Source organism: Limulus polyphemus, unplaced genomic scaffold (genome assembly GCF_000517525.1).
Source record: "Limulus polyphemus unplaced genomic scaffold, Limulus_polyphemus-2.1.2 Scaffold1652, whole genome shotgun sequence".
Lineage (NCBI taxonomy): Eukaryota > Metazoa > Arthropoda > Merostomata > Xiphosura > Limulidae > Limulus > Limulus polyphemus.
Window position 1 is genome coordinate 86,755 of NW_013667262.1, and position 10,276 is coordinate 97,030.

Sequence of the window (10,276 nt, forward strand, 5' to 3'; positions counted from 1 at the left end):
AAAAAAAACTAGGAAAAATGTGAGCATGATATTTTACATACGCAGGAAACGAGACTATCGAGATGACTTTGAGAGGAGATGAAGCTATTTTAGTTATTTACAGGAATCATTAAAATCTAGTGATACAAAAACATCACCACGAAAAATAGATAAACAGTCAAGAAGTCATTAAGTTTAGTTTCAGGAACATCCCCACTGAAGCGGCTCTTGAAATTTACCATGGCAACGAGCTAAACGTGGAAGAATCGTTAAGTTTTATAATTGCGGGAGCTACCCCGTAGAAACGGGTCTTGAAAAATCACCATAGTAACTAGCTAAACGGTCAAGAAATCATTAAGTTCTACAGTTGTAGGCACATCATCACAGAAATGGGTTTTGAAATCACCATGGCAACTAGCTAAATGACTCTTCCAGTAATTTCTTTGGAGTGGAATGAAAACCAACTGCTAAGAAATCTCGCAGTGCCATTAAATATATTCTAACTTTTCTATATGACAAAAAAACATGTGTATTAATACTCACGCGTCTCAGCAGTTTTCTTACATTTAATAAATTTAATTAATTACGTTTAATTAGAATAGAAACTGCACCCGCTGTTAAATAGGTCTATTACATTTTAATTCGTTAATTGTATGATAAATTAACTCAGAAAAAGGCGTGATGATGATAGTTGTTTATTTTCAATTTACCAGAACCAGTAAAGGATATAGTTCATCAACTACGTAAGTTTCTGGCTTCTAAGCAACAAAATCCACACTAAAATAAACTCTCCCCCCCCCCCTTTTCAACTGCTTTGAAAAAAATAACCCAACTGGTGAATACAATATACCACTTATAAGTCGTTTGAATAGTTTAGTTTCTTGAAGGGTTGAATAACCAATAAATAACGAATCGCTCCCGGTTTCTTCACCAGGGTGTGCGAAAATATAGATGTTCAATACAAACAGAACTGCACAAAAAAATAATATTATGTAAATAAATATACCTCTGTAAGTATTTACAATCGTTTAGATTTTAGTTTTTAAACTTAACTAAAAACAATGGTCAGTATTCAAGTTTTTGTTTATTTACTAAAGGCCACTTTTATGGCAGGTCGAAACAAATAGCACCCAATTTAAAATTTCACATCTTTCGACTACGCCGCGACCTCTGGTGGAAGAGCGACATTGTCCTGTGCTGTTATAGGTGGAGATTTTTTGGGATCACATATTTCTACTAGGTTACTTGTCTCGTTTCCTTCAATATCTGTTATGTCTTCTGAAGTAGAACTTCGAATAGGCGAAAACTCGGTCAAGTCTTCAGATACATCATTCTCAGTATTTGAATTCGTTACGTCGTGATCCTTTTGCACGTGGTCTTCAAGGCTTTTTGATTGGCTGAAAACATCTCCACACACATGACATACATGATCGTACTGTTTGTGGTGGTCATTCACAAGATGGCGCTTCATCTGCTTGAGCGAACAAAACGTTTCACTGCAAAGCTCACACGGAAAATTGGTGGAAGTAATATGAATGCGCATGTGCTCCTTGACATGACATTTGCGAGAGAAATCTTTCCCACAGTGGGGACACATGAAAGGTTTGAGACCAGTGTGAGATCGTAGGTGGGCCTTTCGATTTTCCTTGCGAGCAAAGCGTTTTTTACAAATGGGGCATTCGTAGGGTTTCTCCCCGCTATGAGAGCGCATGTGGATATTGAGATTCCGAGAAAGGGCAAACTCCTTTTTACATTCTGGGCAAGTGTACTTTGTTCCCTGGGCGTGGATCCTTGTGTGACCTTGGAGATTACTGAGGCATGGAAATACCTTTCCGCACTCCGTGCAGGGAAAGGATTTTTTGCCATCTCTAAGTTCCTTATCGTCATGACATCGAAAATAGTGTTGTTGCATGTCAGCGGAATTGTGAAACAGTTTTGGACACATCGAACATTTTAAAGTGTCATTCTTGTCCTGGTAGATTTTGTAGTGATTATTAAGATCAACTGTCTTGTTGAATGCTTTGCTACAGTCTAGATGGTTTGGTTGCTTCTCATCAGCAGTGTTGCTCTCGTGTATGTAGGAGTGGTTTTCTAACTCAGCACGGAAAAAAAACTTCTGGTGACAACGAGCACAGTCATAAGGTCGAGAACCGAGTCCATGTTCTAACATGTGTTGCTGTATCAAGTGCGGGGCTGTAAACACTGCACTACACATGTAACACATGTAACAGCTGCAACCCTCAAATGTATGTTCAATCAGATGACATTGAAGCTTAGCTGGGGATTCAAACACTGTATTACACAATTTACATTCATGGCTGGTCCCTTCTTGGATCATGTGTGACGTCACGTGAGCTTGGATTTCTGTCTCACTTTCGAATGACATTTGACACTTAATACACTGGTATGTCTTCTTATGGATTAACTTATGTCTGTCTAGAGCTATTAAGGTATCGAACTTCACCTTGCATTCTGGACAACGCATGTCCTCACTTCTAGCATGAAAACAAACTTTACACATGTAGATGTGCCTTTTGTCTTGTATTCCTGTGATGACGAGATTGGTGACTTCAAACTGTTTCGCGCAGACGCAACAAGGATGAACAGGATCACAATTTTTAAGGTGAAACCTGGCATGAACTTGAATTTCCATATCTGACATTAGACTCTGTCTACATATAACACACGGAACAGGGAATCCATTGGTGTTATGCAGCTGGGAATGACCATAATACTCTTCTTCATTCTGTAGAGTTTTTCTGCAACAAATACATGTGCTTGCAGTCAGCACTTTGCAGTGATTCAGTTTGTGTTCTGCTAGGGTTACGGCAGTGGGGCAAACCTCATCACAAATATTACATTTGTTCTTGGAGGGCTTCATCGTATGTGCCTTTGTGTGGTTTTCCAGTTCTGCCCGAGATTTGCAAGATTCGTTACAATATGCACAAAACAAATTTAACGCTGTTGGTCCTGCATTTCTAGAACTGGAGATTCGAAAGTTATGAATTTGTCGATGATGGACGCTCAGGTGAATTTCTGTGGAAAAAGCACAGTCGCAAATTTCGCATCTTAAGTCTTTTCTACGGTGGACAGAGGGCACCAGTGGTTCCCCACCATTAGATGGTTTAAGGCTGAGATTTTGAACACCATCAGCAGAGATGGACGACTGGTTAGACACAGTGCCCACGAAAGAGTCGTTAACGGCTTCGTAGTGACAAGTCTGAACATGTTTGTCTAAGAGAAATTCAACGTGAAAAGCTTCATCACATAACGCACAGGCAAACTGCTTTTGGTGAGCGTTCATGTGATAACGAAGTTGAAATTCGGTGGGGAAACATTGATCACAAAGCAAGCAGCGGAAAGGGTGAATTTTTAACAGATGCGTGACTTTCACGTGCAGTTGGAACTCCACTTCTGAGCGAAAAGCCACTTTACAAGACGTACACTGAAACAGGCAACATTCATTGCTATGTTTCATGGCAAAGTGAACCTGAATGTTAACCTTGGAGTCGAATAGGTCCTTACAGAGAGAACACCTATAAAGCTGATGCGCGTGGGTGTTCATCAGGTGTTTTTGCAATTCATCCGGTTGAGTAAAAACTTTAAAACAACATCGGCAGCCGTATTCGGTAATGGTTGCCAGAAAATGGGTTACGTAATGTATATCGAGATGTTCTTCGCTGTGAAACTCAGCATCGCATTCGCTGCAGGAATATCTTTTAACCACCGCGTCCAGGTGAATTTTCAGGTGAGTACGAAATGATTCGAAGTCCGGAAATACAGCACTGCACTGACTACACAGAAAGGGACCAGTCGCAGAAAAAAGTGGAACGGTTCCGTTGATTTTCGAGTCTTTAAGAGAATCCAACTTCTCATTCATAGAAAAATTATCAAGCCTTTCACTGCTGGCGTTAGTAGACGTTCCCCGATTGCTTGCAGGTTGGTTGCCGTTTCTTTCATCGTGGGCAGTTTTCAAATGTTCTGAAAGAGAACTGCATTCCGAGCAAGAAAGGTTTTCTTGTACTTTATCAGTAAAAGTGTGAACTGAGAGTGTGTGTTTTTGGAGACTGTGAATGTTGCTGAATTTCGTGTTACAATATTCACAGGAAAAGCTGCCGTTGTTATTACATACTGTACTCTGTTGCTGCAAAGATATCGCAAAGGACGACAGGCTGAAAAGCGTCGAGGAATTCAACAGAAGTTGCCCAATTTTTGTTGGTATGTGCTCTGCTTGCACGTGCAGCTGTAGAGCCTCTAATGTGGAAAAACCATCTTTCGTGCAGAAGCCACAGAGGACTTTGTTGTAATTTTTCTTTACTTCAACGCTTCCACTAATGTCCTCCACCCCAACATCAGCATTAATCTACAATAAACATTTCGACAATATCGGGTCAATAAAGGTCATTTTTCTAAAATAACACAGATGCTCTGATTACGTTTTAGAATAAAACACAAGAACGAACTAAACAGCACAACTTTATAAATTCCCGAAATCTTTCGTGATGTACAGTTAAAATTAAAGTTAATTTCTGTTGAATAGGTTATTTCACAATGAATGTCATGAAAAAATACTATAGAATATAACTTATCTTTCAATAATGATCGTGAAAATTTGGTTAACAAAAAAAAAATCACACGAAGCATTTCTCTGTTCATATCTTGTTTTTGGAAGGTTGTTTCAAGTGTTTTCTTGCCTCATTGAAAATTAATATAATAAATACTTTTAAGATTGCCTATTTAGTACATTGACTTAAACATGGATAATTTTGTTGATAAATAATTGAACACATTGTCTGATCCCGATTTGTTATTATGTGACGCTTTTGTTTGTGGGTTGTTGTTTGTTTTTTTTTTATGTACCAGGTTTACAAAACTTTTAAAAACATCATAAGTTAACCATAAAACCAAACATGAAAATGCAACATTTTATTTTTGAGCTTGGAACTAAATAAAAGATTTTTAAGTGCTGTTTCGTTATAAAGTTTATTACAGCTGTATAACTCAGTAAACTGAATATTTAATGTTTCAGAAGAAATTACTTTCTCTCTTAGTGATAAGCTCATAATGATAAGACTTACCTTGTGATCACCCAAACCCTGCAAAGTGGGAAAAAGTTCTTGGTGCACAGGACGCCTGGTGTCATTCGATGATATGTTATGATCGCAATGGGTCTCGATGTGATTCTGGTGGCAATAAAGAAAAGACAAGTTGTTATTGTCATTACAAAAACAGACACAAACGACTAGTGGTGAATTTTAATTTCAATCAGGTTCATTTCTTGATAAACTTATCAATGCGAATGGTAAAAAAAGTATGAAATTGGGTTAGATTTCGGCATCATAAGAGAGGAAACTTTGATAAAATAAGTTGGCACATCATGTACGAAGAGGAAAATATGGAAAAAACGGAATTATTTAGTTCTGTGGTATTCAAAGCCGCGCGACAACTTCAAGTCGCATAATCAAGATGGTACATTTTAACGAAGGAACGGGAAAGTGTGAAAAAACGAGGTGGCATAAGTCCGCCATTTAAGCATAAGAATATAATTATAAAACAAAAAGGTGGCATAGGTCCGCCATTTAAGCATAATAATATAATTATAAAAAAGAGGTGATATAAGTCTACCATTTAAGCATAAGAATATAATTCTAAAAAAGAGGTGACATAAGCCCGCCATTTAAGCATAAGAATATAATTCTAAAAATAGAGGTGACATAAGTCTACCATTTAAGCATAAGAATATAATTCTAAAACAAAAAGGTGGCATAAGTCCCCCATTTAAGCATAAGAATATAATTCTCATTGCAGATGCAAGATTGTGTTGTGCATTATTTGTTGACATTCGACATGTCTTTTTTTTGTTTTTCACTTGTAACTCTTGGGTATATATATGTCACATTATGTGGGGGGGGGGGGGGGTGAACGAGTGTCTTAAGATATATCGATCTTACCACATCTGTGTATAACACTACAAGAAAGAAACACGTCACGGAATAATTTCTACTATTATCTTCAATTTGGTTCTAGTGTACAATGGACCCACGATTTCTTGTAAATATACATTAATAATCCATTTGTGAATAAGCTTAGGTTGAACATTTTGCGCAAACGGCCTTCCGAGAAACCGGGTTTCGATACCCTTGGTGGGCAGAGCGAGGATAGCCCATTGTGTAGCCTTGTGCTTAATTACAAACAAACATGTGCTGGCCACAGTTCTATCTTTTCCTGCCCCACAGTGGCACAGCGGTATGTCTGCGGACTTACAACGCTAGAAACCGGGTTTTGATACCCGTGGTGAGCAGAGCACATATAGCCCATTGTGTAGCCTTGTGCTTAATTACAAACAAAGAAAGCCTTCCGAGAACGTGTGCTCGCCACAGTTCTATCTGTTCCCATTGATAATTCAAATAAACTGGTAATAAACTGGTAATCTAAATCAGGAGTTCTCAAAGTGTGGTCCGCAGACTGGTCCAAAATTCAAGTCACATCAAAAGCATCACCATTCTTATCATTAACTCTGATGAGGTTTTATTTTGAATTTTTCTTATTTACGGTGGCAGGCGAAAGCGGGTGGGGTAGGACCGATAAGGTGGTCCGCGGGGTCTTTTTCCCCGCCGAAGTGGTCCGCGAACGAAAAAGTTTGAAAATCGTTGATCTAAATGAAGCATGTATGCGAGTTTTTTCTCTATCAACGTCAAAATAACCGAGCGCCATTTTATTCCTTTGAAATTTTGCCCTTGACCAGGTTTACTAATTAGAATTCACCTAAACGTTCTGACTCTGTAACAAGCGATTTATCATTAACAAATTGTACGTTGAAATGTTCAACTGAATAAATTAGCAAGTTAAATACTACACATTCTTGAGTAAATTACAAGCCAGACAAGGAACTAATAATCTGAAACAGCCGAATCGACAGATAAATCTGTAATAACGATTTAGGTAAGAAATTCGTACTTGGAGTTGATAGAGCGTATCAAAATAAAACCGCTTATCCTTGTCTTGTGGCTAGCCGTACTCGTCTATCACAGATCAGCGCCTCACCTAAGACTCGTTTGGCAGCTGTTATTTTATGGTCTCTTTCTTCTCTTATCGCGATGAAAAAAGCCGCCAATAGTAGAAACGATCAGTAAAATAACTTAACTTGAACTAAGACAAACACAAAAAGCTGATAACAAAAATATTCCGTAAAGTTCAGTATAAAAGTCAACAACAGTGAAGTTGCAATCCAGTGATTTCTCGAAACGCTAACCCTCGTTTTTTTTTTGAGTATGTTCGTGTGTGTCACTGTAGAAATAAGCTATTTCATGGGCAGAATGTTTCTACTTTCCAATGTAACTTACACAAAGTTAATAGATATCAGTTTCTCCTAAGCGCTCTTTTCGAGAGACTTATCTTATTTAAATTTGCGTAAAATGTTTTTGTTTATTGCTCGACGAAAATCTAAATGGCTGTCATTTTTCAAAAGCTAAGCAAGTAAATATAGATGTTGAAGAATAAGAAATACTGAAAATTGCTATTTTTTCACAGTGTAAAAGCAAAGATGACTTGTATAATTAATCCCCATGCAGAAATTCCACATGGACGACAATCTTTACTTATGATGACGCTGGAATGATATTGGTAAAGTAACCTCGGAAAAAGGCTTAAGTCAGAACGTTCGGCGACAGACAAAATTTGTCAAATTTTCTAGTCAGTGATATTTTATTTTCTCAAAATTGTTTTTATTGTTTGTTTTTTGAATTTCGCGCAAAGCTACACGAGGGCTATCTGCGCTAGCCGTCCCTAATTTAGCAGTGTACGACTAGAGGGAAAGCAGCTAGTCATCACCATCCACCGCCAACTCTTGGGCTACTCTTTTAACAACGAATAATGGGATTGACCGTCACATTATAACGCCCCACGACTGAAAGGGCGAACATGTTTGGTGGGACGGGGATTCGAACCCGCAACCCTCAGATTGCGAGTCGAGCACCCTAACCACCTGGCCATGCCGGGCCAAATTGTGTTGATACCCGAGAGCGCGTTACAAACTTTTGGTAAAAAGATGTTTACCCAATAATCACGTAACTTTACAATGGTTGTCAACTCTTGTAATTTATTGCAGAATTTTTATCCTGCGTGTGACTCGTAAAGTTTTTGTTTTATTTTTACGTGTAGTGCTTTGTCTTCCTTGTTTGTAGTTTTCATTAAATGATTGCTACAATTTTGTCGGAAAACATTTTGTTGTTGTTTTGATGACTAGAGAAAGCGCCCCTAACGTAAAACTTAAACGTTGTTTATCATCGGATAAACAGAATATTATATATGATAATGAAGCGTTGTAACCACATACACTATACTTTGTATATCCGACAATCATGGGCCTTCGTAGAAATGTTTCCAGGGGGAGGGGTGCAAAGTAAGGTGAAATTGTGAAGTGAATAAAAAATTAATATACATATGCTGAATGAATAAAGAAAGAATTATGTTTATCGTTTCCTGGGTGGGGTGGGGGACGTAACGATTGTTATTGTTGAATTTCGTGCACAACTACTGGGTGGGAGAGGGACGTAACGATTGTTGTTGTTGAATTTCGTGCACAGCTACTGGGTGGGGGAGGGACGTAACGATTGTTGTTGTTGAATTTTGTGCACAGCTACTGGGTGGGGGGGGCGTAACGATTGTTGTTGTTGAATTTCGTGCACAGCTACTCGAGGGCGAATGAAGAAAGGGCTAGTTAACTCATGGGCTACTCTAACCGAATAATGGGATTGGATTGTCACTCTTATAACGAAACAACGGCTTCAAAGTCCGGAGAACGATTTTGTATACGTTTTTTGGCTGTAACGGGGCGCGAACAAGGGATCCAGTCCGGCACGCTAACCAGTGGGAATAAACAAACTAATAAAAACAACATTTAACCTAATCAGATATCGCCTTAGTGTTGATTACACGAATGAAAAACGTGCCCTCCGGATAACAAAATTGTTTGCTGATAGAGGTTCGACTCGAAAAAAAAAAATATTGAATTATTATAAAGATATTTTCAATGATCAAAGTGGAAATTACGCTCCTATAACTTGTTGTTTTTTTTTACAAAGTTCTTTAGCACCTATCCTGTAAAGAGAAAATAAAGGCGCCTTTCTTACCTGGAGATCCTTGGCGGAAGCGAAGCACGTGGAACACTGGAGACATCGAAATGACTGTGACTGGACACGAGATACAGAGGAAGTGTTAGTGGACACCTTTTTGTGGTTTTGCATATGTGAAGTCAGCGCAGCCGCAGTATTGTAACCCCTATTGCAGACCGTACACTGAAATGGCTTGGCATGGTCATGTGTCTTCATGTGAATCTTTAAATGGTCACTCCTGGAAAATGCGGACTCACAATGCGGACAGCGGTATTTTTTGTCCCCTGTATGGAGCTTGATGTGCCGATCACGACTACGTTTATGTTTAAAAAGTCGCTGGCAATAATCACATTTGAACGGCATTTGGTCACTGTGAATCTGAATATAAAAAAAAACAAGTCTCGCTGGTTATTCAGAACAACATTATAATTAAAAGGTCAAGGTTTTTATTTCCTACTCAAACTTCGCTCATTTTAGTGTCGTTTGTAAACTAATATCGTTTTAAGTTTTTAAAAACTATGATAAATATTGAATTTTCTTAAATCAATATAAAAGCAGATGTCAGTAGTTAACATCGGGTGGTTTGATTAATCTTGAGTACAAGCAAATGTCAGTAGTTAACATCGGGTGGTTTGATTAATCTTGAGTACAAGCAGATGTCAGTATTTAACATCGGGTGGTTTGATTAATCTTGAGTACAAGCAAATGTCAGTAGTTAACATCGGGTGGTTTGGTTAATCTTGAGTACAAGCAAATGTCAGTAGTTAACATCGGGTGATTTGGTTAATCTTGAGTACAAGCAGATGTCAGTAGTTAACATCGGGTGATTTGGTTAATCTTTGTATACTTTATTACCCTATGTCTACCTTGATTACAGCTAATCAAAATTACAATGTCATATTACTCGTTACTTTCTTCCGCCAAAGTACACAAGATTGATGCACCACCACACACTTACATACATATATGAAATGTGGTGAAAGCGGAAAACATATTAATATTGATGGACAAGTCAGGAATTTGAAATATCTTTTGTGCTTACGTTTCCTTCGGAAGCTTTCAGAATAATTGACATTCAGAAATACTAACATCTTTTATATATATATATATATATATATATATATATATATAATATAATAATATTATTTATTCTTATTAGTAGTACGTAACGTAGTAGTAGTACG

The 10,276-nt window shown here is 38.0% G+C and overlaps 1 protein-coding gene across 1 annotated transcript in view; it reads right to left on the reverse strand.

The window, feature by feature from the left end:
* Window positions 1-1,135: 1,135 nt before the first annotated feature.
* LOC106464433 (zinc finger protein 423-like) overlaps window positions 1,136-10,276 on the reverse strand; it is a 25,949-nt gene continuing 16,808 nt past the window's right edge. The window contains exons 3-5 of the mRNA XM_022392148.1: window positions 9,111-9,470; window positions 5,058-5,162; window positions 1,136-4,342 (exon numbers count right to left, since the gene is read on the reverse strand). Coding sequence (XP_022247856.1) covers window positions 1,136-4,342; window positions 5,058-5,162; window positions 9,111-9,470 — 3,672 coding nt within the window. The remainder of the gene's footprint in view (window positions 4,343-5,057; window positions 5,163-9,110; window positions 9,471-10,276) is intronic.